Here is a 26,269-nt window from a genome sequence, read left to right as displayed (position 1 = left end):
AATCATACACGTAAAACCAAACCAAGTGACATGCGCATTTGACTATCAGTTCATTTAGCTCAGGGAACTGAGGTATGGAGAAAGGAAAAACTAAAAAAGACAATAGTGAAGCAAAGCAAACACATTCATACATGCAAAAATTCTATATCACAAATACAGTACACAAAACATCGAAATCAAAGGACAACAGACACAACATTATAATGAGGAGATAAGGGACAAATGGACGCAGTAAGAAGTAAAACAACACAATCTTTGGTCGTGGAAAAATATATGGAGGTAGTCAGCACTCCTGACTGACAGTTACTATATGATGTAGTCAGTGTTATGCATTAGCCAGCTCCATTGTTGCTGCGGTGCCAAAATTGCATGATTGGCAGGGCAGACAGCACTGATTGAGTGAGCTGAACAGAGCAGCTACCTGACAAAATGTCCCATTCAATCAAAGTTGATTGAATACAGCCCTAGGTCTTTGGAAGAGCAGTGCAGAAAGCATGACATAGTCTATTCACTCCTAGGGAGCCAACATGAAAAACGGCCTTTCTATTTACATAACCCAGTAGGTAAGGTAAGGCATCGCTCTGCAGGCATCTCCCCCTCTCGTCCTCGTCCTTCTCCTCTTCCTCACCTGCAGCCCCAGTCGAACTTTCTTGGTGACCGCTGTCTCAGGGAAGATGGCTTGGACATGAGGGACCAGCATGCTGGCCAGCTGACCGCCCTCTGGGCCAATCAGGTCGCTCTCCTGCTGGACGCGGGACACCACAGCGAAGTAGAGGGGGAAGTCCGTGGAGATGATGCGGCGGATTCTCTTCTTCTCCAAGTCCTCGTGACTCTCCAGGTCTGAGGAAGGAGAGGGGCGGCAGAGAGAATGGGGTAAGGATTATGTTAATGAGTTACATCTATTTTTGTGTGTATAACATCGTTGTTACAGTAAAATGATATACTGTCGCTTACATACGAGGCCTTAGACATAACAGTACATAAACACGGCTCTACTGTAGAGGGGTGACATTTATCATCGTTACACTGACCTTCATCCATGCCATTCAAAATGGTCTCCAGCACCTCGTCGCCATAGCGATTGCGATGCTCCTTCCAGACAGAGCCGTTCTCACTGCGCAGAACCACCAGCTCCCGGTCCCCTCGACCCAGAGAAGCGAAGTGGGGAATCTCCACTATCACTGGCCTATAGAGATATTACCACTCTACATCAGAATGCTATACTTGCTGTTACTATTGGAATCTATTACGATTACTGTACGATTGCTCCTACACTGTTACAATCACCACTATCACTGCCACTGGGTAATAAGAGAAATGCAAGGTCCTCACTGCCCAAATACAGGTTGACAAACAAGCAGACATACAGAGATACAGGCACGCACATGCAAGCACGCACGCACGCACGCGGGCACACGCCCGTACTCACCCTAGGAACTGCATACTGGAGGGCCCCAGGGAGATGATACGGCTGGCCAGGCCCTCTCCCTCTACCAGCGGGGGTGGGGTGGTGAGTTTCTGGGGTTTGACCAGACGACAGGTGATGCGGGTGGGGGCAGCACAGGTCCGAGGGGGGATGATGACACGCAGCCCGTGGTGTCTGCTGCCACGCATGGAGCCTCCCCGGGCATCCACCATGAAACTGACCAGGAACCTGACCGGCAACCAATGAGAACCACCATTAATTATTGAGAGAATAACTATCCAACCGTGCTCAACTCAAGTTCATCCTGGTCAAATTCAATCACGAACGGTCATAGTGACCTCGTTAAAGAACTGTAATCACACTGAATGGAAGAAATAGGAAATAAGCTGCCGATTCATTATGTAATGTGTTGGCATTGTGTATAATAGGTTGTGTAGGTATTGCAGTGCATAAGCATTGTAGAGCAGGGCTCTCCAACCCTGTTCCTGGAGAACTACCGTCCTGTAGGTTCACTCCAATCCTAATCTAGCTCACCTGATTGTAATAATTAGCTGGTTGATAACCTGAACCAGGTTAGTTACAACTGGGGTTGGAGAGAAAAACCTTCAGGAGGGTAGCTCTCCAGGAATAGGGTTGTGGAGGTAGTAAACTGACCCTGTGTGTATGGGGCTGGCCACTGGGCTAACATTGTCGGAGGTCTCTGTAGCAGGACTGCTGGGGATCAGAGAGTCCTCATCATACTCCTTAGGCAAGGGGACAGGGGTGTGCTGTGGAGGGAGAGGGAGAGGAAGAAAGAGAGAGCACAATCTAATCATCAGCATTGACAATTGCATTTGATGAGATAAATGAATAAATCCTTTAACCTTACCCCCTCAAGCAGGACAGTTTCAGGGGACACGCATGGGATTCTGGGAATTGCAGGAGAGTAGGGCCTGCGCCAACAAAAAGAAAGAGAAAAAAGTGAGTGGGCCAAAGAGTAATGTGGTGGAAAATCATTTCCCTCACATTATCCTCAGATGACTGGACTCTAACACACAAAGTGTTCAGTTCGACTCTGGCGCTGTCACTTACGTGGTGCCCAGGCCGCCCTCAAAGTCTCTCAGGGTCTTCTTAGGGGACAGGAAATCATCATCCTGGTCCTTAAGGTCGTCAAGCTTCAGGTAGCGAGCACCATCCATCCCCAGCAACTCATCACCTGCAGAGCACAGAGAGATAACAGAGGAATGGAGAGAGAGAGAGAGACAGAGAGAGAGAGAGAGAGAGAGAGAGAGAGAGAGAGAGAGACAGAGAGAGACAGAGAGAGAGAGAGAGAGAGAGAGAGAGAACAAAAACAAAAAGGCGCAGAACGGAGAGAGAAAGAGAGAAAGAAAAGAGAAAAATGACTTGATAGGTCTAGACCAGGGGTGTCAAACTCATTCCATGGAGGGTCTAGTGCCTGCTGTTATTTGGCTTTTCCTTTCAGTTAAGACCCAGGCAACCATGTGAGGAGACTTCCTCACCAATCAGTGACCTTAATTCCTCAATCGAGTCCAAGGGACGAGAGTGAAAACCCGCAGACAATCAGCCCTCCGTAGAATGAGTTTGACACGTGGTCTAGACTGTTCCATTTTCCACCTATCATTACCATATATAGTCACATCCCCAAGCAGTTTCGGATCGGAATGGAGTCAAACTGACAACAACCAATGGAGACCAATGGAAAAAACAGTACGATTGACAACACAGAATAGAACACACACTGCATGGTATATAGCATGGCACCTGGTGACAGCATAGTGAGCATGCCCGTTAGAGAGTTCCGTATGGGAGAGAATGCCTTGGTTACTGGAAAAGGTTATTATAACTACAAGCAGTTACATATGGGTGTACACAGTCACTGTGTTTGCGCTGATCCTTGAGTGCTTCTCAGCTGGAGTTGTATCTGTGTAATTAGTCTGTTGATCAATTAAGCACCGCAGGACTGGATCCCTCAGTGGCAGATTTTTTTTTCTTTCGGTGCTATTTTTCTCTTGCTCTACAGTATTTCTACTTTCTAAATTCTGATGTAGTCCTGACAATGATGAGTCCATGGACAGGTGTTGTTAACACTGGTAAAGGAAAATGTCATGGCCACATCACATGCCAATGAAACACTGACATGGTCGTTCACATTGAGTGCAGAGAGAGAGAGAGAGAGAGAGAGAGAGAGAGAGAGAGAGAGAGAGAGAGAGAGAGAGAGAGAGAGAGAGAGAGAGAGAGAGAGAGAGAGAGAGAGAGAGAGAGAGAGAGAGAGAGAGAGAGAGAGAGAGAGAGAGAGAGAGAGAGAGAGAGAGAGAGAGAGAGAGAGAGAGAGAGAGAGAGAGAGAGAGAGAGAGAGAGAGAGAGAGAGAGAGAGAGAGAGAGAGAGAGAGAGAGAGAGAGAGAGAGAGAGAGAGAGAGAGAGAGAGAGAGAGAGAGAGAGAGAGAGAGAGAGAGAGAGAGAGAGAGAGAGAGAGAGAGAGAGAGAGAGAGAGAGAGAGAGAGAGAGAGAGAGAGAGAGAGAGAAAAAGAGAGAGAGAGAGAAAAAGAGAAAAAGAGAGAGAGAGAGAAAAAGAGAGAGAAAAGAGAGAGAGAGCGAGAGAAAGAGAGAGAGAGCGAGAGAAAGATAGCTACTGGGTGGATGTAGAGAAGAGGATAGCAGGAAACATTATTGAGTGAGAGAGACGGTTATAAAGGGAGATTGATAGGGATTTAGAGAATGAGAAAGTCCTTGCAATGGAGGCGCAATTTTATGAGCCACCGAACGACCGGACAAAGCAGAGGTAAAGACACAGTCCTACCTAACGTTAGCGCTGCGACGCCTACAAAAACAAATGGAAAAGGCATTGTTTAGGCTCGTCATCTAGGTTCAAACAGAGATAGACTTCAGTCCTCTTCCATGACACTGGACCTGGGCTGACTATCACAACCAAAACACAGGACAGGCAGTAGTACTATTTTTTACAGAAAGACTTAAACGCTAACAATGAACGTGTCTCGAGTGCCCCAACCTACCCTCATCCTCTGAAACATCCAATATCTCATCTACTGTCTCAGGGAAACTCATCCGATGTTTCTCTGTGGTGATCTGTGAAAAAACGTCAAGAGAAGGAGAGAGAAATGAGTGATATCTACTGACATGCTCAAATATGTCATTCCAGTCAACATGATACTGTGCTGTAGCTCAGAGTTTCACACCACACACAAATATACTAGTATCCATGTGAACCAGAAGTGCTGCTCACCACGGAAACGGCCTCCTCGGTGACCAACTTCAGCACATCAATGACAGAGATGTAACCAAGTCGTTTGGCAATGCCCAGAGGAGAGGTTCCATTCTAGCACAGAGAACAGAGACAGACAGGAGATACACAGATCAGACGCCAGACGAAGGCTGTAGATGTAAGCGTGAGGGAAGAAATGAGTCGAGGAAAGCAAACAGATAAAGAACAGGTGAAGAGAAGAGAGTAAGGGAAGAGCAGAACTAGAGGAGAAGGGTGTACTGGAAGGATGAGGCGAGAGGAAGAAGGATGTGCTTACGGTGGTGATCTCGTTGGGCTGGGCTCCGTGTTTGAGCAGCAGGGTGACTATGTCAGTATGACCCTGCTGGGCGGCCTGGTGCAGGGGAGTATAGCCCACCTAGAGAGAGAGAGAGAGAGACAGAGAGACAGAGAGAGAGAGAGAGAGACAGAGAGAGAGACAGAGAGAGAGACAGAGAGAGAGACAGAGAGAGAGAGAGAGAGACAGAGAGAGAGAGAGAGAGAGAGAGACAGACAGAGAGAGAGACAGAGAGAGAGACAGAGAGAGACAGAGAGAGAGACAGAGAGAGAGAGAGACAGACAGAGAGAGAGACAGAGAGAGAGACAGAGAGAGAGACAGAGAGAGAGACAGAGAGAGAGACAGAGAGAGAGACAGAGAGAGAGAGAGAGAGAGACAGAGAGAGACAGAGAGAGACAGAGAGAGAGACAGAGAGAGAGACAGAGAGAGACAGAGAGAGAGACAGAGACAGAGAGAGAGACAGAGAGAGAGAGAGAGAGACAGAGAGAGACAGAGAGAGAGACAGAGAGAGAGACAGAGAGAGAGACAGAGAGACAGAGAGACAGAGAGAGAGAGAGAGAGAGAGGAAAAAGGTGTTCAGGTAAATGCAACCCTCTTACCAAGACTGCTGACATTGACATGCCATTATTCAATAGAAATTCCATGTCCAAACTAATGTAATGGGAGTGATGTGACAGCAGCCTGAAGGCGGCGGTGACGTGAGACAGGGCAGAGCCACACTAATAGAGGCCACGTGTAAGGAGGAGAGTAGCAGCGGCAGCTTCTCACTCTGGTCTTGCTGTTCACATGAGCCTGCTGCTGCAGGAGAAACTTCACCATCTTGATGTTGCCATAGTGACAGGCCACATGAAGCGCTGTGTAGCCCATCTGAAAGAGAGATGGAGAGGGGGGGGGGGGGTTGGCTATGTTTCAGTGGCCTCATTATAAACAGCTTGGTGGCTCTGTTGTACCTTGAACAGTCCTGCCAGTAAAATATTATTGAAATTTGAGAGAGTGTGGATGCTGTATGAAAGTATTGGAAATGGCATGTCGTCATAGCATGTGGTGCATCGTACTGATAATACTGAAACCCACTCTACTGAATATAACAGAAAAGTGTACATTACACATTTCTGTTTTGTACACTGTATTCTGAGGTTTGTGGTTGACATCATGCAGCATGTCTTACCCGTGAGGCTGCGTAGACTGATGCCCCCTGTTTGACCAGGGTGTCTGCTATCCCTACGTGACCTTCCTGGGCCACCAGGTGCAGAGGGGTCAGTCCATTCTGAGAGACACGTGGGGGAACAGGAGGAATAAAGTAGGCTGCTGGTCAGTCTGTTCACTAACCAGCTCTGAGTCCGTCTAAGTCACAGTGCACCGTCAAAACACGCATACTAGTAGGTAATTCCGGTTACCGGTTTGACCCAGTGATTGAAACATCTTGCCCCGTAGCCCTCAACACTTTATCTTACCATGGGTCTATCAAAACCTGTACAACTTACCTAGCTATCCCTGAAAGCTTGCCTCAAACCCTGTACAACTCAACTAGCTATCCCTGAACGCTTGCCTCAAACCCTCCTGAGATGTATTGTTCCTCTCTCCAGTCCACTACCTTGTTCCCCAGGTTGACGTTGGCCTGCTTGGAGATGAGCAGGGCCACCATGTCTGGCTGGCCCTCCTGTGAGGCCAGATGGAGGGGTGTGACCCCTTGGAGGGACTCCGCGTTGGCAGAGGCTCCATACTGCAGCAGGCAGCCGGCCGCCTCCATCTGGTTCTGCTTGGCTGCAATGTGCAGAGGAGTGTAGCCGTTCTAGAGACAGACACAGGGAGTCAGCAGGGTTGGGTGTAATACACTGGATCATCAATTGGTGGGTCGTATTCATCATAGTGTACACTAGTTACCAATGAACCTGGAAGGGGGATATACTAGTACCGCTATGTGTGAGCGGCGTGTGTGTTACATCGTTCCTCTTACCCGGGCAGTGCTGTGTGCGTTGCCTCCCTTGCTGACCAGCAGCTTGACCACGTCCAGGTTGTTGTGATGGACGGCCACGTGTAGAGGAGTCAGGCCGTTCTGCTTGGACACACACACACACACACTTACTGTCACTAGCTATCTAAACCACAGAATATCAGTCTGCCTTTGTGGGCGCATGTTTAAAATAAAAAATGATGTCTAAAATGGTGGGACATGTGGATTCCTTTTGGGCTGTGATAAATGACGGTCAGTACTTAGAATACAAGGTTTATTTGTTAGTCGGGTCACAGGAGAGTTCCATAAGCTTTAGGTGGGTCACAGTACTGAGAAGTATGCCTCGCACAGATAAAAAAGCACATGACAGTCCGCGTTGTGTTGCAGTGTGTTTTTCTACCTTTCCAGCCGCGTTGGGGTTGGCTCCTCTCTCCAGCAGCAGCTCGACCACGTCCACCTTGCCGTACTTACAGGCCACATGGAGAGGAGTGAAGCCTTTCTGCTTGGACACACAAACACACAGATTCAGCATGAGCAGGAGAACTAAAAGAGGTGAGGTGTGAAGGGATTAGGAGTGAGAGGAACGAACTTGAGAGAAAAATTGGGTTAGAAAGAGATAGAAAGAGAGAGAGGGTGAGGAAGAGAGAGAGAGAGAGAGAGAGAGGGAGAGAGAGAGAGAAAGAAAAGTTGGTAAATCAAAGGAGAACCTTTGTCATCTTGGTTTGTTGGGCCGCCCCGTCCAGGAGAATCCGGGTGGTGTGGGCGTGTCCCTCACGGGCGGCGATGTGTAAGGGGGTGTGGCCAGCGGTGGTAGCCGAGTCAGGATTGGCCTTGTGCTCCAGGAGCAGCTTGACCAGCTCCTTATGTCCCATACGGGCCGCACAGTGCAGAGGGGTCTGGTCATCCTAGAGAGAGAGAGAGAGAGAGAGAGAGAGAGAGATGGAGAGAGAGAGTGAGGAAAAACAGAGATTGGAATGAAATATGTGTAGGCAATTGTATTTAGCTAGCAGTAACATTAAGGTATTTGTGCAGTGTATGCTGTTGTAAAGATAGTAACTGAAGAATTTATATATATGTATATATATATATATATATATATATATTCTTCTCTTCAGTTACTATCTTTACAACAACAGCATAAATGTAACAGTAACAGCATGCAACAGTAACAGCATGTAACAGTAACAGCATGTAACAGTAACAACATTCTGAAATTGCATTTTTGTCCCCCCCCCCCCCCCCCCCATGTGGACACCTCCGACCAGTCGGGTAGGCTGCTTGGAGTGTTTATCCAACTTATATGCCCCCCCCCCCACTTCTAAAACCAAATATGCTCCCCTGATATGTACCATGTGCTGGTGGTTTTGAATGTGTATTCCAACCAGGACAGAGTTTGTAGTAAAACATTCTGAATGCTCATAGATGTGTATATGAGAGTGTGTACCGTACCTTAGCCTTGGCATCCACCTGGGCTGTGTTCTGCAGCAGGAACTGAGCCACCTCACAGTGGCCTGCCCTGGAAGCCATGTGGAGGGGCGTCTCCACTTTCTGTTACACAAACACAGGTCAGAGGTCACATAGCCTGTCACAACCACTCTGACATGAAACACATGACTAGGCCATGCAACATCAATAACACACACACATCAACTAAAATATCAGAGAACAGGCTTTAGTCTGTCATCCATCATAACCTTTTGCTGGTGTTCATTTCAACATAAGAATAAGATAAGTTACGACTAGTCCATCAGAGAGCGCTGGATATTTCACCCCCGTGTCAATAATAAAGGTTGTAAAGGGGTGGCCTCTCACCACATTGGAGGCATTGGGAGAAGCACCTCTGTGGAGCAGGTTCTTCACAATGTTCAGGTGGCCCATGAAGGCTGCTACATGCAGGGGGGTCAGACCAGACTATGTAAGGGGAGGGGGGGGGGGCACATAAAGAGAGAGAAGGTGTTATATAAATCCACCTCCATTAAGCCTTCATTCTCACTTTCAGACCTTTTGTAATGGCATAACTGGCAGCAAACTATTACAACAATTACAAACAGTAGTGCACCGAATCCATTGCTCTTCAAAAGAGTGTTATCTCACCTCTGTGACGGCCTCCAGGGAGGCAGAGTGTTTCAGAAGCAGGTCCATGGAGCGCATGTGGTTCTTCTTACAGGCGATGTGGAGGGGAGTGAACCCATTCTGAACAAAGTCACAACATTTGACTAATTCAGCGTAGAGTTATGTTCGGTACGCACAAAATGGGAGAAAGCATTTAGAAATGGAGACGGTCCTGCCTGAACTTGTCCAATAACAACCCTCATTCATAATGTTTTCTACTGTTTGTGCCTACTGAACGTGACCCAGTTATAAAAGCTCAGTATACCTGACCAATGGACAGCTACAGTACACCTCACCCTTAACACCAGTATAGAGAAATAGAAGGACACTTAAGTGTCACACTGCTGACCAGTGCACGTGCGTTGGCCTTGGCCCCCTTGTCCAGCAGTACTTTGGCCATGCGGTGGTGACCACAGTGGGCCGCCACATGTAGAGGGGTCAGGTGGTCCAGCGTGATGTCATCGATCTCAGCGTTGTACTGAAGGAGCTGCCTCACACAATCCATGTGGTCACCCTGGGCCGCCATGTGGATGGGGGACAGGCCATTCTGGAGGGGAGAGAGGGAGGACCGGGAGATAGAAAGGAGAAGTGCAGTGTAAGACCTTTGAGAGGGGAAAAAATTTATAAATTAATAATACTGAAATAACTCACGCCTCTGTGCTGCTGGCAGCTGAAAATGCAAGTGTGTGTGATATTGTGCCAAAGTGGTGTTAATGGTGTGATATTGTGCCAAAGTGGACGTAAAGTAGGGCCCTTTATTTTCCCCATAGTGGACTCCAAGAGGCCCGTGGCTGACCTTGGTCTTGGCCTGGATGGGAGCCCCCTGGTCCAGCAGTAGATCGATGATCCTCACGTGACCGTTCCTGGCCGCACAGTGCAAAGGGGTCAGCTCATCCTAAAGAGAGTGAAGAAGCCAGGTAGGGTTAAACAGTTTTCAAGTCAAATGGCAGAAAGGGGTGGATGAGGAGGAGGAGGAGGAAGAGGAGAAAGGGTGGGTTACAGTACCTTGGTCATGGCGTCTATCTGGGCCCCTCTGTCCAGCAAAAGCCGAACCATGATCGCATTACCCCTCCTAGAAGCTATGTGCACGGGGGTGATACCATTCTGAGAGAGGGGAAAGAACCATTTCTCAATCAATTGAATCAAAGACTCTTCTGTTAGGAAATGGGGTCTTTGAGGGACTATAATATCTACAATATCTATGTCACGATTAAGGCAGATACAGTAGGTACAGTATAGGTGAGGTTTAATGGACTGACCTTGGGAGTATAGTTGACATTGGCTCCTCTGTTAATTAGCAGTTGGGCCACACTCAGGTTCTCATAGTGAGCCGCGATGTGGAGAGGAGTGAAGCCAGTCTACAGACAGAGTGAGAGAGAGAGAGAGAGAGAGCGAGAGAGAAAATAGTAACATCTTATTTTCATCATCCATGTTTGCAGGTGGCTTTTGTTGAAAGCTTTTTTGTTTAATCAAATGTATTTATAAAGCCCTTTTTACATCAGCAGATGTCACAAAGTGCTATACAGAAACCCAGCCTAAAACAGCAAACAGCAAGCAATGCAGATAATCACCTTTGATGCTATTGCTTTTCTGCAAGTCAACACAACAGTGTTTTGACTGATGACATCAGCTAATGACACCAGCATATTAAGGTTTAAAAAGTCATCATTCACACACACACACACACACACACACACACACACACACACACACACGCAAGTACCTTGCTGAGGACGTCGGGGTTAGGGTCATTCTGCAACAGTACTGCGGCAGTGCGCGTGTCGTCGTTGCGTGCAGCAATGTGCAAAGCGGGAAGACGGACCTTGCCCTTGGTGCCGTAGTTGATGAGCAGGGCCACCACGTTCTCATGACCCTGCTGGAGAGCCACCGCCAGCGGCGTGAACCCATCCTGACAGACAGGGGAAGAGAGATGGAGGTAGAATGTTGGAGTGAGAGAGGGGTGGCCAGGGAGTAAGGTCAGAAGGGAGAAAGGATGAGAGGGAAGGACAGAGGGAGAGGTAGCGAGGGAGAAAGAAGAGGACAGGAGGGAGAAGGAGGTAAGGAATGTCAACGATAGGGTGCAAGGGAGTGGGAGGAAAAGGGAGACAAGCCAAGTGATAATGGAAGGGTTGAGAGAAGGGTAAGTAGAGGGAGAGGAAGAGAGAGCAGAAGAAAATGAAGATAGGGGCGGAGGACAAGAGGAAAGGAAAATGTGATACATTGTAAATTGAGATTACTGTAATGGAAAGAGGAGAGAAAGTTAATGTAACATTTGTCTAGTGGACTAATACAATCTGAGAAGGCATGACTGTAGGCCTTTACTCACCTCTGTTGGAAGGCTCTGATTGGCTCCATTCTCTAACAGGAACTTAACAACCTCTAAGTGGTTCTCTTGTGCAGCCATGTAGAGGGGGCTGAAGCCTTTCTGTAAAGAAGAGGTACATGATGCATGGTTACCAGTAGGGCTTTGGAGGTCATGAAATTTTGTCAGCCGGCGATTGTCAAGAAAATAATTGCCAGTCTCACAGTAATTGACCGTTAATTAACATAAACAAGTTTAGCATCTCCTGGCTTCCATGCATATCCTACAAGCCACTTGTGGTGGAAAAAGTACCCAATTGTCATAAAAGTAAAGATACCTTAATCGAAAGTGAAAGTCACCCAGTAAAATACCACTTGAGTAAAAGTATAAAAGTATTTGGTTTCAAATATACTTAAGTAGTATCAAAAGTAAATTGAATTGCTAAAATATACTTAAGTATCACAAGTAAAAGTAAAAGTATAAATAATGTTGAATTCCTTATATTATGCAAACCAGACAGCAAATGTTTTGTATTTTTTATCTACGGATAGCCAGGGGCACACTCCAACACTTAGACATCATTTACAAACACAGCATGGGCTTAGTGAGTCCTCCAGATCAGAGGCAGTAGGGATGACCAGGGATGTTCTCTGTTTAGTGAGTCCTCCAGATCAGAGGCAGTAGGGATAACCAGGGATGTTCTCTGTTTAGTGAGTCCTCCAGATCAGAGGCAGTAGGGATAACCAGGGATGTTCTCTTGATAAGTGTGTGTATTAGACAATTTTCCTGCCCTGCTATGCATTCAAAATGGAACGAGTACATTTGGGTGTCAGTCAAAATGTATGCAGTAAAAAGTACACTATTTTCCTTAGGAATGTAGTGAAGTAAAATAAATCCATTATTTATTTTAGACAGGTCTAAAGGAACATGTTATGAAGAAAATGTAGTCTATTTCAGAAGAATATAATAGCATACTCTGAGTTGTCCTTATGTTAGGCCCTGATCTGGCTATTCCATATGGCTGTGGGCTACACTAGTTCAATTAGCAGACAAGATAAGCTTAGAAATCCGTGGCATTATTTTAGAGTATGAAGAATACAATTGAACATAGCTGAATAAAATAGAAAGCTGCACATGCAGCTACTCTGTGCTGAGTGGTCAACAAAGAAACCGGTCCTCCTATATGCTTCATTGAGAATTATTTATGCAACTTTAGTTGTGATATAAAATATAGCCCAAAGTTTGTTTGTAATATATTCTAAGGCTGCATGATGCGACTCTAATGATGATTTGAAAAAAGTCGCATGAAAGGCATGAGCTCTGCTTTGTTTGTTGTGCAGGCTGCACACACACTTCGACAGGCTCTCATTCACAATTTGACAAGCACTTCATAATACTCTCATCAGGCCTCAAATTTCCCGGTAGCCGTAATGCCCCCTAAAAAATCTATGCCTTTTGCGGCCAAAATGGCCCTTGTGTCTCTTTGGGCTGAATGTAATAATTATATTTCCCTTCTCCCGGCTGCCAATCGGCGTGCTCTGCACCTTTCACTCACATGGCTCTCTCAGATATCTCAATTCTTATTAGCCAATGCCCCTTATGTGATCGGGTTCTTCTCACAGGCATCTCAACTCCGAAGTAGGCTACAAGTGAAGACAGACACATCGGGGACTCAACTGCTCCCGTCCCACTTAGTGAATTCTGAGACGCAATAGTGAAGATGTTAGAGGAACTGTCCACATGTGCTTTTCATCAACCAACATGAGTAGATGAGTAGGCCTAACAAACAGCAAAAGCACTAGCCTATGTCAATCTACTATCCCCCAATAAGTACAAAAGTTGACCTATTCTATTGGTGAACTTGTCTTTCTGTGCGAGAAAATGATATTCAAACATACTCGCATTAAAAAACCTTTCAATAGCAATGAGGTTGATGCAACAGATCAGAAACTTTAGCTTAAAATGTTAATAAACTATTAGTCTATTTCTTCACATTCTAAGCGCAGAAATGCGCACAATTTTGCAAAATGCAAGCAATCAGTTAGCGGGAAAACACGACTCTCAAAAAGGACTGCAAATGAGATTATGCAAGTAATGCTTTATTATAAAGGTGCAATTTTTATGGTGAAAATGATATTCTCCAAACTTGAAACTCACTCGCCGCCTACGCATGCCAGTTAGGCTCTACATCGGTTGTAAAAATAATGCATGTGCTTCATTTTAAGAAGTTATTTGGCTACTTTAGTCGTGATACAAACCTTATCGAAAACATATAGGCCTATGGGCTAAGCTACATGAGATGTGTGCCTATGATTTGAAAAAGTTGCACACAAAAAAGGCATGCGCTGTTTCTTTTCTTACTGCACACGCTGGGCATCATTCACAAATAATAATACAGAATTCACAAGTGATAGTAGTCTGATGGGTGACAATATTAGCCTATGTAACCTTGTATTTACATATACTAAATCATATTTGTGAAATTAGTTTTGATTTAGAATCGACCATTATCATGTAGCTGTCTTGGAACAGGGGGAAAAAAATACAAAAAAGCGAATGGAGGACACTTTTCCCCCTTTTATGCCAGCCAGGTAGGATATACTCCTGTTGTAAAGCGAAGCAATGTGCTTAATATCTGGGAAGTCCTAGTCTATAGAAAGCTGATGGGACCCTCCTCTTTTTAATAGAGGCCATCAAAACTGTGTTCTTACGCAATTGCATAGCCTACAGAAATGTTGCGCAACATGAGCTTTCATGAAGTGTTTGATTAGATTTCCGATACATCTGCATTAATGTCAGAGTGATCGGAGGGACAATAGAGTGCTGAGTACCAGGCAGTTATGAAGTTTGGTAGGCTACTAATGACCATCAGCAGCATCAGAGCTTGGGGAAGACTAACTACCATGACTAAACGGACGTGGAATTTCCGGTGGTCTTGACTCGTGACTGCCGGTGTGGCAGTAATACTGTCCCGTAACAGCCCTAGTTACCATCAACACACACACACACACACACACACACACACACACACACTACACTCCCCCCCCCCCTCCCCCAACCTCCTGGATAACAGTAAGAAGCAGTATAATGTCACTGATGACTCACCTGGGACTGGGAATTGACGTTGGCTCCATAGTTGACGAGCTCAGCCACCACTTTCTCCTGGCCTGCCAATGCAGCGATGTGGAGGGCAGTGTTCCCTTTCTGGAGGTGACACACAAACACACACACAGAGAGAGACAGAGAGCAGTCTGAGTTCAGCCTTATGACCCAAATCTCTACTTAAAAAGCTTTGATAAGGATACAGTGCTAAGAAATAATGAGTTATGACTTATCAGTCCCTTAAGGATTTTGTGGGGATTCTTTTTTTATATTTGCGGGCAAAAGGCTTGATTTTGCTGCGGCAATTCTGACATTTTGTTGAATTGTTGATTTTGCAAAAAAAATTGGGATCGCAGAATTTCTGAATTCTGGAGGGACTGACTTCTGACTTAATAGATTGATATTGAATAGATTAAATTAGATACATCCGTTTGTAGGCCTATCAAATGAGATTAATAAGTATTCACACCACTTGATTTTCCTACATTTAATTTTTTTTATTGATTTGTCCTGTAATGTCAATAACCTACACAAAATACTCTGTAATATCTAAAGAGGAAGAAAAATGCTAACATCTGTTAAAAAAATTATGAAAATAAACCCGCTGATTCAATACATGTTAGAATCACATTTAGCAGTGATTACAGCTGTGAGTCTTTCTGGGTGAGTCTCTAAGAGCCTCCAAACCTGGATTGTGCAACATTTCACTTTTATTCTTTAAAAAATTCTACAAGCTCTGTCAAATTGGTTGCTGATCATTTGCTAGACAACCATTTTCAGGTTTTGCCATAGATTGTCAAGCACAAGTCAAAACTGTAACTCGGCCACTCTGGAACATTTGGTAAGAAACTCTTGGCCTTGTGTTTTGGGTTATTGTCCTGCTGAAAGGTGAATTCATCTCTCAGTGTCTGGTGGAAAACAGACTGAACCAGGTTTTCCTCTAGGATTTTGCCTGTGCTTAGCTCCATTCTATTTAATTTTTATCCTGAAAAATTCTCCAGTCCTTTAACGATTACAAGCAATACCCATAACATGATGCAGCCACCACTATGCTTGAAAATATGGTTTGGGAGTTAGTAATGTGTTGGATTTTCCTCCAACACAACGCTTTGTATACAGAACAAAAAGTGAATTGCTTTGCCACATTTTTTTGCAGTATTTCTTTAGTGCCTTGTTGCATACAGGATGCATGTTTTGGAATATTTGTATTCTGTACAGGCTTACTTCTTTTCACTCAGTCAATTCAGTTAGTATTGTGGAGTAACTACAATGTTGTTGATCCATCCTCAGTTTTATCCTATCACACCCAATAAACCCTGTAACTGTTTAAGTCACCATTGGCCTCATGGTGAAATCCCTGACCGGTTTCCTTCCTCTCCGGGAAATGAGTTAGGAAGGATGCCTGTATCTTTCTAGTGACTGGGTGTATTGAGATTTATTCCTGAACTTATTTAGACTTGCCTTAACAAAGGGGGTTGAATACTTTTTCATGAATTTGTAAAAAAAAATTAAAATCAACATAATTCCACATTGTGTGTAGGACAGCGAACAAAAATCTAAATTGAATCGATTTTAAATTCAGGCTGAAACACAACAAAATACGGAACACGTCAAGGGGAGTGAATACTTTCTGAAGGCTCTGTATATAGTGGATTCTGTCTGTAAACAGTCTGTTATAGCTGGTGAATATCTCAAGCATAAGGCAGAGGTAGGTCTTATGCATCTGTGGTTGGTGAGTAGAGTCATGGTAAGCAGTGAGTAGTGAGTGAGTAGTACCTTAGTGGTGGTCTCCAAGACAATGCCTGCGTGTAGTAGCCCCAGGACCATCTTGACGTGGCCTTCTTTCGAGGCCAGATGCAAACCGTTGAGCCCATTCTGCAGAGACCGCAGTGAAGATTAGTATTGACCACACAGAACCATCAGACAGAATCGTCAGCCAACAGAACAAGCCCCAATAGAATCTGTCTGCCTTTTAGTCCATTCATCACATGGATTCCTAAACAATAGATACACTAAAAATAACAAGCAGAGAAACTCGAAACCCACAGTGGCTACGAAGCAGAACAAAAAGATTTCTGAAGATAAACAACCTTAAGACTGAAACAGTCGGGTCTCAAAGGAAGCAGACAGCATGGATTTGTCTCAGGCTGTCAGGGCATACAGCTGCAGAATCAGACGGACTAAGAGTAAAGTCAGGGCCTGTCTCTGCTCTGCCAGCCTGCAGTACCGTAACTGGCCACAGGGAGACTCTGTAAGCCACACTGGTCCCGCCCTCATACTGCAGTGTCACCCAATTCACATGAATAACGTACTACATCTGCAGTGCATGCACACACTGAGGGGAGACACACATACACACACACACACGCGTGCATGCACATGCACATACGCACATACACACAAATATGTATGTGTGAGCTGGCAGGAGTCTGCTGGTTTGTCGATCGGGCAGGGGTAGGTTGACAGACTGACTTCACATATAAAACCCTGACTCATAGTATTTTGTAGAACAGCAGTAGCTCCAACAATTATCATAGCTCTTTGCTCTACTTCAACCCCAATCCTAACTTGAACACATATAGAAAACATGTTTTACAATGTCACATCCCCACATATAGACACATGCAGCATGTGCATTGAAGGCACACTAAAGCATGCATCCTCATTTGTATCATAGCTCTACCTCTGATCCTTAGCCAGTAGTGGAATTATTATAGTGGTAGTATTACTTGGTGTAGAGATAGTGGTATTAGTTTCACAACATTGACAGCTTGGTGCCATGGTTGTTTCTGTGAATGGTGCTGAGGGGTTGCGGTAGCAGATTGTAGGCTTACAGAGTGGGTGTGCATTCCCCGAGCTGTCCAGAGCATGGGCTCCCTGCCAGTGCTTGTGTACAAACTGAACTACCTTCCTTTCACCAAACTACTAATGAAAAATACAACAACTGAGTCCCTTCCACTTAAGCGTCCACTCATAAATAGGCTGGCATACATGTTACACACACATTCCGTATTTATTACAAAACTTGCCACTTGAGATGAGTCGGAAACAAAAAATGCATGCACCTCAGCCATTCTTTGCGTGTGAATTTGACGTTATTTAAAACTACAATATGTACATTTTTCAGCCACCTGACCAAATTGACATTAACTTTTTGTTATAGATCTGTCATTTTCATTGAAAGCAAGTCTAGGAAGCGGTAGATCTATTGCCTTTGCACTATTTCTATGCTTCCCCTTCTTAAGTTTCATTTTTGTGTCTTTTACTTTCGGTTATGTACACCAGCTTCAAACAGCTGAAAATGCATGTGTTTTGGTTAAGGGAAGTATATTTCACAGCGGTTTAGATGGTACAATGATTCTCTGTACTATACTTGCTTGTTTTGTCACAAACAGAAATTAGGCAAACTATTAGAATTTTAGCAACCAGGAAATGGCAAAGTGATTTGTGCATAGCACACCGTTAAGCATTGTGGTCCTGTCATGACGCAACAAGGTGCAATGGAACAGATAAAGGGTAGGATAGGAGAGGAGCAGGGAGGAATCGAGAGAGGGTCTGGCTGTATGGCTAATTATTAATATTTTCTCATTGAGGTTGTGAATGACTGGCATTAGTGCACAGTAAACACAGCTAGAGTGGCAGGACACAGGAACACAGGGGGACAATGTGGGAACATGGTTATGCATCCACACACACACACACACACACACACACACACACACACACACACACACACACACACACACACACACACACACACACACACACACACACACACACACTGATCCTTGAAACTACAGTTTATCTAGGCTATACTTGACTGTTAATAGATCTGATTGGCCGAAACCAAATAATGCCATCTATAAAAAATACATCTACAATTGAATCTTAATAAAGTCTGATGTAATAAATGTTTTACGAGACAAACTCTGTGGTCCAGAGGCAGTGTACCAGACTGTGACCTTGAGGACTCTCTGACGTACCTGATTTGATGTGTTGATGTCTATTCCATTCTTGATGTGGTCAAGAGCCTTGTCAAGGTTCCCTGAACGGGCTGCACGGAGGAAACTGGTGACAGCATCCGCCTGGAGGGAAGGAGAGCACAGACAGAGACAGAGATAGAGACAAAGACAAACAGTAAGAGAAAGAGAGAGAGAAAGAGAGAGAGATAGAGAGAAGCGAATAGATCCCACTGAAATGTCTATTACAGTCTGGTTGTCATTCTTCAAAATCAGCATACTCTACTAAACTACTCACGATCCCACTGTCTGATATTTTTTGACTGTCTGGCAGCACAAACTGGTGAGCCTCCCCCTCACTAGGAGTTTGGTAGCTATACATAGCCGAGCACACGCTGGCTCCATCCCTGCATGTTTACTGACTTCTGAGGCCTCTGTAAAAGCGATGTGTTCACCTCTGCCACCATGATCAGACAGAAAGGGAGATTGTAACATGGCTGCCTAGTACTGTAGTCCAGCATGCAATCTCTGCCTTGAGGACAAATATTATAACAATTCCATACAGTATGCCTACTCACCTCCACCCACACACTAGTCATATGCAATGATACATATTCTGTAGGAGGTGAATTCTCAAGTAAGATTGCTATATTAAACTGATTCAGTATGTCCTTTTTCTTACAGTACGGGATGTCTTGTACAATTTAGACTCGACAGACCTGCGGGTTTATCTTCTCCCATTTCCTATTTGTATGGTGTATTCTCACAAATCAATGTCCCTCAGATTTGATCAGACAGGCCTAGAACTCTTATATTTGCATCCCACATAGAATACATTTTCCTCTGCTCTCTACTTCTCTTTCCAATCAATATTCCCCAAGGGCCTAAATGTACTGTGCCCTTTGCATACCCCATTTCTCTACCTCTATACCACTCTCCCCTCTCTCTCTCTTTCGCTCTCTCTACCTCTTTACATCTCTCTATATACATCTCTCTCTACCACTCCCCCTCTCTTTATCTCTTTCTACATCTTTCTATTTACATCTCTCTCTATATATACAGTTGAATTTGGAAGTTTACATACACCTTAGTCACCTTAGCCATTTAAACTCCGTTTTTCACAATTCCTGACATTTAATCCTAGTAAAAATTCCCTGTTTTAGGTCAGTTAGGATCACCACTTTATTTTAGAATGTGAAAAGTCAGAATGATAGTAGAGACAATGGTTTATTTCAGCTTTTGTTTCTTTCATCACATTCCCAGTGGGTCAGAAGTTTACATACACTCAATTAGTATTTGGTAGCATTGCCTTTCAATTTTTTTACTTGGGTCAAACGTTTCAGGTAGCCTTCCACAAGCTTCCCATAATAAATTGAGTGAATTTTGGCCCATTCCTCCTGACAGAGCTGGTGTAACTTAGTCAAGTTTGTAGGCATCCTTGCTCGCACACACTTTTTCAGTTCTGCCCACAAATGTTGTATAGGATTGAGGTCAGGGCTTTGTAATTGCCACTCCAATACCTTGACTTTGATGTCCTTTGTTGACCCATTTGCGACCAAGCTTTAACTTCCTGATGATGTCTTGAGATGTTGCTTCAATATGTCCACATCATTTTCCTACCTCATGATGCCATCTATTTTGTGAAGTGCACCAGTCCCTCCTAAAGCAAAGCAACCCCACAACATAATGCTGCCACCCCCGTGCTTCACGGTTGGGATGGTGTTCTTCGGCTTGCAAGCCTCCCCCTTTTCCTCCAAACATAACGATGGTCGATATGACCAAACAGTTATTGTTTCATCAGAACAGAGGACATTTCTCCAAAAAGTACGATCTTTGTCCCCATTTGCAGTTGCAAACCGTAATCTGGCTTTTTTATGGCGGTTTTGGAGCAGTGGCTTCTTCCTTGCTGAGAGGCCTCTCAGGTTATGTCGATATAGGACTCGTTTTACTGTGGATATAGATACATTTGTACCTGTTTCCTCCAGCATCTTCACAAGGTCCTTTGCTGTTGTTCTGGGATTGATTTGCACTTTTTGCACCAAAGTACGTTCATTTCTAGGAGACAGAACGTGTCTCCTTCCTGAGCGATGTGGCGGCTGTGTGGTCCCATGGTGTTTATACTTGTGTACTATTGTTTGTACAGATGAACATGGCACCTTCAGGCATTTGGAAATTGCTCCCAAGGATGAACCAGACTAGGTCCACAATTTTTTTCCTAAGGTCTTGGCTGATTTCTTTTGACTTTCCCATGATGTCTAGCAAAGAGCCACTGAGTTTGAAGGGAGGCCTTGAAACACATCCACAGGTAAACCTCCAATTGACTCAAATGATGTCACTTAGCCTATCAGAAGCTTCTAATGCCATGACATCATCTTCTGGAAATGTTCAAGCTGTTTAAAGGCACAGTCAGCTTAGTGTGTATAAACTTCTGACCCACTGGAATTGTGATAGAGTGAATTATAAGTGAAATAATTGGTCTGTAAACAATTGTTGTAAAAATGACTTGTGTCATGCACAAAGTAGATGTCCTAACCGACTTGCCAAAACTATAGTTTGCTAACAAGAAATTTGTGGAGTGGTTGAAAAACAAGTGACTCCAACCTAAGTGTATGTAAACTTTCGACTTCAACTGTGCCTCTCTCTTTCTTTACCTCTCTCTTACCTTGCGGTCTTAACTCTCCATTTCTCTCCCTCTCTCCTTTGATCTCCTCCTGTGTGTGATCCCAGTGGGAAGGGGTGTAAACCTGCTCTTTTTCCCCACTCACTCTCTCCCTCAGCGATGTATGGCTGATGTGTCCAGGCTGAGGTTTCGCCAGCCTAATGCTAACAGTGTGTGTGTATTTTGTATTCAGTCTCAGGCAATGTGTTAGATAAGCTGTTAATACCGAGATCATTCCTCTCCCTCACACAAAAGCTATGCATTAATCACACAAAAAACTATGCATTAAGCACACACGAGTGCTGAAAGAAATCTCTGATGCATGTCAAACAGGAAGTATATTTCAGGATCCCTGAAATATTTCTATATTATTTCATTCTGACCTGCAGTAACTAAGGGATATCCTGAGAGGTATATGATCTATGTATTTTTCACCTTGTCTGTCTCAGTTGCCTTCACATCTTAGACCCCACCCTCTTTTCTGTGAGTTGACGGCGGACATTTGGAAGACTGGTGCCATGGAGTCAACGTTCCCCTGTAAGAAACCAATATTATACTACTTGTAGGATGTTTTCACATGCGAAGCCTCTTGCTGCAGCTCTGGGTTCCCGCACCGACTTGTCAGCGAGTGTTGAGCATGTTTATGCTCCTATTTTCGTTCTGCGGCCTTTAGCCATTTTGTTCTAGGATTTCACAGCTTTGTTGACATGTTGGATATATGTGGGCCATATGTGAGCAGAATGGTGAGAATAACGTCTCCAGCAGCCGCCTCCCCTCAGTCAGTCTCTGAAATGGATTGATGAGTGCATCTATGATCTTCAATGTGTGTTTCTTAACTTGATTGTCTGAGGCAGAAGGGTAAAAAATTGTCATTTTAATCCATAGAGACGTGAAGGAGAACCTCGTCGGATGTTGATCTCTTCTCGAGGCAGAGGCAGTCGGATCAACGTTCTTGATTGTGCTTGTGTGTGTGTGTGTGTGTGGTGTGTGTCCTATCCTATGTTTTCATATCTTCCAAGAAATGGAAATGACTGCAGAACATCTTTGAAATTACATTTTATGTCAGATTGTGCTGACTCGCTACGAGGCACAATTGATTTTCCTTCTCATGTCCTCCCTCTCTCTCCATCCCCCTCTCCATCCCTCTGTCTGTAATATGTGGTCAATTTAAAGCAATCCATCCCAGCCCTGTCTATTCATTTGTAATCGTCATGTGAAGTCAATGCGTCAATTGTATCCAGTAATCAGATCCTCAAGCCAAACATGGTGATTTACACTCAGCATGCCCCCTTCCCATCGCTCACGTTCCCTCCGCCCTCTCTCTCTTTATCTCATTATCCTTCTTGCACTCTCTGTTCCTCCCTCTCCAGATCCCCTCTTCGTCCCTTGCAAGGCAGGCTCCCCGCCTCATTCTCTCACACCCTCCGTCTGGTGCGTGTTCATCTCGCTCTTCCCTCCCTCCTTCTCCCCCTTCCTTCCCTCATATCAGTGTGTGTGTATCTGTCCCTCTCGTGTCATATTGATGTGATGCTGTGTCATCATTGCATGCTGCAGTATGGCGTGGCGTACATGTGTCACAAGCATTCCTCCATTGACGCGGCCAGTGGAAGAGAGGAGGGTTGAGAAATGAAAGCCTTTAATCTCATATCTGTGGAGGAATCTAATACTGTATCATATCGCTGTGTTTTCCGGCTTGCTTCTCTCCAGATGACTAAACTCCCAGAGGACAGGCGCACTCAGCGCTATCACAGTGCTCTGTAGTGTATGGCTGATGCTGCGTGTGTGCATGTGTAGGCTATACACGTGCAGTACATAAAACCTGTCTGCTCTCCCAAGGCCATCTCTTCTAAAAGCTACATTTGTTTCCAGAGGGAATGTGCATGTACAGGCCTCTACTGGATTGTAATGGATTATGTCCATTTGGAAGGAGGAAAAATGATGTGATTCAAGGTGAGTGGATGGAAAGATGTGTACACTGCAGTGAGTGGGGTTCTTAAAAGAAATACACATATCTTACCCTAAAAGGACCAGTCAATGTCAGATATTGATACATTCTTCTCTTTGACTCAAACAGACTCATACATATTATAGACGGACATAAAAACACACAGAGTGGTAGACGAGACAGCACACACGCTCATAAACAGTTCATAAACACACAGAGTGGTAGACGAGACAGCACACACGCTCATAAACAGTTCATAAACACACAGAGTGGTAGACGAGACAGCACACACGCTCATAAATAGTTCATAAACACACACAGAGTGGTAGACGAGACAGCACACACGCTCATAAACAGTTCATAAACACACACAGAGTGGTAGACGAGACAGCACACACGCTCATAAACAGTTCATAAACACACACAGAGTGGTAGACGAGACAGCACACACGCTCACAAACAGTTCATAAACAGACATCCAGAGTTGCCACGCACGGTGAAGAATGCACACATGTGCACCAATAAAGACGCCACGTTACTCTTGCAAACTCACAGTCACAAATATTGTCCACCAAACACACAAAGACAAGCAAGTACTACATACAAGTAGGTAAAGAGAGGAAAGCGGTGAAGATAGATACACGGTATTGCAAAACACCACCAAACCTAATTGCACTGACTTGCCACATCACAACGACGACAGCACAGAAGTCGTACAGAGAGTTCAAGAAGCCATGAGGGGAAGATCCCCAAGGAGATGCAAGGACATAAAACCACGGCTACATAGAGCTGCCATAGAGACATGTAGAGAGAAAGTGTTCAAGTACACGGCGTGTGTTTTAGATGATATTTACTCTGTAGTCATAGTACCATATTCCCCGGGCTCGACTGGTCGACCTCTCAGAGCTCACACTACTGTCCTGATGGCCAAGCCGGCGCTGAACCACATGAGCCTAGAAGACACATCAACACGAAGACAAGGCCTGTTAATGTGACACAGATACGGTATGCAGACGCACGCGTGCAGACCGCACGGCAGACTACATATTAGTCTTGAAGTCAGTAGACAAAGTCAAAGCCTGTTACAGTAATGTGATTTACTGACAAACAGAAACACAGGCGCATAAGAAGTAACACATGCACCATACAGACCGACACAAGGGAGTCTGAGGACATATAGATGAGGTGTGTATGGAAAGATAAATAAACACACACATACATCCTTGTGCATCTAAATCTAAAGGATGAAAGTGCATACTATTTGTACTCAAACTGTGTGGATACAAAAGGCAGACGCTTCCAAATACAGTGTACAGTACACACACACAATCCTAGAACAAGACCACCTGTTACGTAACACAAACACAATAAAGACAGGTATACACAATTCATAAGCTTGGAAGACTCCCTACAACAAGACACAAAGCCTGCTAATGTAACCCATCCACCTTGGCAAAGAAAAGAAACCCATCCACCTTGGCAAAGAAAAGAAACCCATCCACCTTGGCAAAGAAAAGAAACCCATCCACCTTGGCAAAGAAAACGCACAGCCAAAAAACATGCTCAAAAAATCATGAACACACAGTCCCACATACAATTTGCAGCCACATAAAGGGTGGCTTTAGAAGGAACTTCATGCACACAAAAGGCATGTAGCCTAAGATGAGTATGAAAATAAGCAAACATTGGGATACCCCCGATGTGGCATATCCAATGGACTAGGACTACAACAGCACACACGTATGGACTAGGACTACAACAGCACACACGTATGGACTAGGACTACAACAGCACACACGTATGGCACACACCATCAGGGTCAATCTAGAGCTCCAGCATGGAGCCATGTCTAACGCGACAAAGACAGGCGGCGACCACAGCCCAGGAAGACCGGAGCTCTGCTCTCCTAAGCCACAGCCAACCCAGTGAAAACAGAGCCAAACACACAGGGAGACTGCACGCTAACACTCATTTCAACTAAAAGACTAAAGACTAAAACACACACAGCCACATTTGAGCCAAAACACACAAATACAAAAACAAACTGCTATATCCAAATAAAAGCTATGCTGCAATAAATCAACAGAAAGTACGCCTTCCGCAAAACACACCATGGCAACGACAAAAAAAGACAACTGCAATTCCACACTTACTAAACACATTACATTCAAAGACAAAATATTCCACAAGATGTAAATATAGATATTATGAGGAACAAGCTCCATGACACATAATCACAGGTGGGTAAACTGAAGAAGTGGAGAGGATGGAAAATGAGATGATACAGAAACCGGAATGCGATTTTGTATACTGTAAATATATTTGATAATCGTAGCTGTTTCTATAACGTAAGAGTCATTCGTTATCTTTCTAAAAGTGAGAGTCATGCGTTTCCTTGGCCAGTCGTTGGAGCCGGTCCAGGAGCGTCCCCACTGCTATACAAGATCCCCTGGGGGAGTCAAAACTATCCGTTCAGCAAGCTTAGCCCACTAATCATAACAGTCAAGATTATAGGAAAAGTTCAGCAGTTTGATAGCGTGGAACACTGTCTCGGTCTGGGATGACAAAAGCCTTAGACAGAAGAGGTCAGAAGTCGTTACTGTAGTGACAGCACCCGTCACTGGTGATTTAGCTCCAGTGTCCTCACATCACTTAGAAATACTTCCTGAATACAACTTAGAGTTCCACTTTATATTTAAACTTCAGGTACTGTACACTCTCAGAACAAAGGGTACAGTATTGTACAGTATTGTTCCCTGGGGTACTAAACATATGTAAATACTTATAATGTACCTTCAGAGGTACACATGATTTCACATGGTATAGTTCGGTACCTTTTAGGGTAAATGTGCAAATCATTTACTATAATGGTACATTTTGGTACCCAATATTTTGAAAGGTACAATCATTGGAGGCGTAGCTCAGCGGGGGTGTGGCTTTCGGTTAGTTCTGTACCAGTTTAAGTGGTCTATGGTTATTTTTGTTCAAGTTTGAGCATTTACGCTGTTCTGAAGTCTTTATAAAAGCTGACATAAGAGCATGTGACCATAAAGTGCTGTAATTAATATTGTAGCGTCCTTAACCCAAATCTAAGTGACCTTGTCAAGAGGTACCCACCTGTTGGCATAATGGTTAAGCTGTTAGCTTGGGTCCAGATTCGAGTCCTGGTCGGGGCTACCCCCGAATTGTGAAGAAGAAGTGGGAAGGCATGTACACGAGGGACTTGGTATAGAGAATAGGTACATTTTTGCCACA

General features: G+C 44.6%; 1 protein-coding gene across 6 annotated transcripts in view; it reads right to left on the bottom strand.

Annotated features, from left to right (window-relative positions):
- LOC109873584 (ankyrin-1) overlaps positions 1-26,269 on the bottom strand; it is a 102,229-nt gene that overhangs the window by 26,538 nt on the left and 49,422 nt on the right. For 2 of the 6 annotated variants that reach the window (XM_031809058.1, XM_031809063.1), the window contains exons 2-29: positions 18,435-18,536; positions 16,228-16,326; positions 14,455-14,553; positions 11,374-11,472; positions 10,771-10,956; positions 10,307-10,405; positions 10,053-10,151; positions 9,844-9,942; positions 9,397-9,594; positions 9,030-9,128; positions 8,748-8,846; positions 8,385-8,483; positions 7,643-7,840; positions 7,336-7,437; positions 6,939-7,040; positions 6,576-6,773; positions 6,150-6,248; positions 5,750-5,848; positions 4,964-5,062; positions 4,669-4,761; positions 4,439-4,511; positions 4,225-4,245; positions 2,498-2,621; positions 2,295-2,358; positions 2,081-2,193; positions 1,430-1,654; positions 1,032-1,186; positions 629-840 (exon numbers count right to left, since the gene is read on the bottom strand). In XM_031809058.1, coding sequence (XP_031664918.1) covers positions 629-840; positions 1,032-1,186; positions 1,430-1,654; positions 2,081-2,193; positions 2,295-2,358; positions 2,498-2,621; positions 4,225-4,245; positions 4,439-4,511; positions 4,669-4,761; positions 4,964-5,062; positions 5,750-5,848; positions 6,150-6,248; positions 6,576-6,773; positions 6,939-7,040; positions 7,336-7,437; positions 7,643-7,840; positions 8,385-8,483; positions 8,748-8,846; positions 9,030-9,128; positions 9,397-9,594; positions 9,844-9,942; positions 10,053-10,151; positions 10,307-10,405; positions 10,771-10,956; positions 11,374-11,472; positions 14,455-14,553; positions 16,228-16,326; positions 18,435-18,536 — 3,354 coding nt within the window. The remainder of the gene's footprint in view (positions 1-628; positions 841-1,031; positions 1,187-1,429; positions 1,655-2,080; positions 2,194-2,294; positions 2,359-2,497; positions 2,622-4,224; positions 4,246-4,438; positions 4,512-4,668; positions 4,762-4,963; positions 5,063-5,749; positions 5,849-6,149; positions 6,249-6,575; positions 6,774-6,938; positions 7,041-7,335; positions 7,438-7,642; positions 7,841-8,384; positions 8,484-8,747; positions 8,847-9,029; positions 9,129-9,396; positions 9,595-9,843; positions 9,943-10,052; positions 10,152-10,306; positions 10,406-10,770; positions 10,957-11,373; positions 11,473-14,454; positions 14,554-16,227; positions 16,327-18,434; positions 18,537-26,269) is intronic. The other 4 variants (XM_031809060.1, XM_031809059.1, XM_031809061.1 and 1 more) reach the window with 4 other exon arrangements.

The sequence above is a fragment of the Oncorhynchus kisutch genome, linkage group LG29, assembly GCF_002021735.2.
Source record: "Oncorhynchus kisutch isolate 150728-3 linkage group LG29, Okis_V2, whole genome shotgun sequence".
Taxonomy (NCBI): domain Eukaryota; kingdom Metazoa; phylum Chordata; class Actinopteri; order Salmoniformes; family Salmonidae; genus Oncorhynchus; species Oncorhynchus kisutch.
The sequence above is the reverse complement of the archived record's forward strand: the minus strand, read 5'-3'. Positions and strand labels throughout refer to the sequence as shown.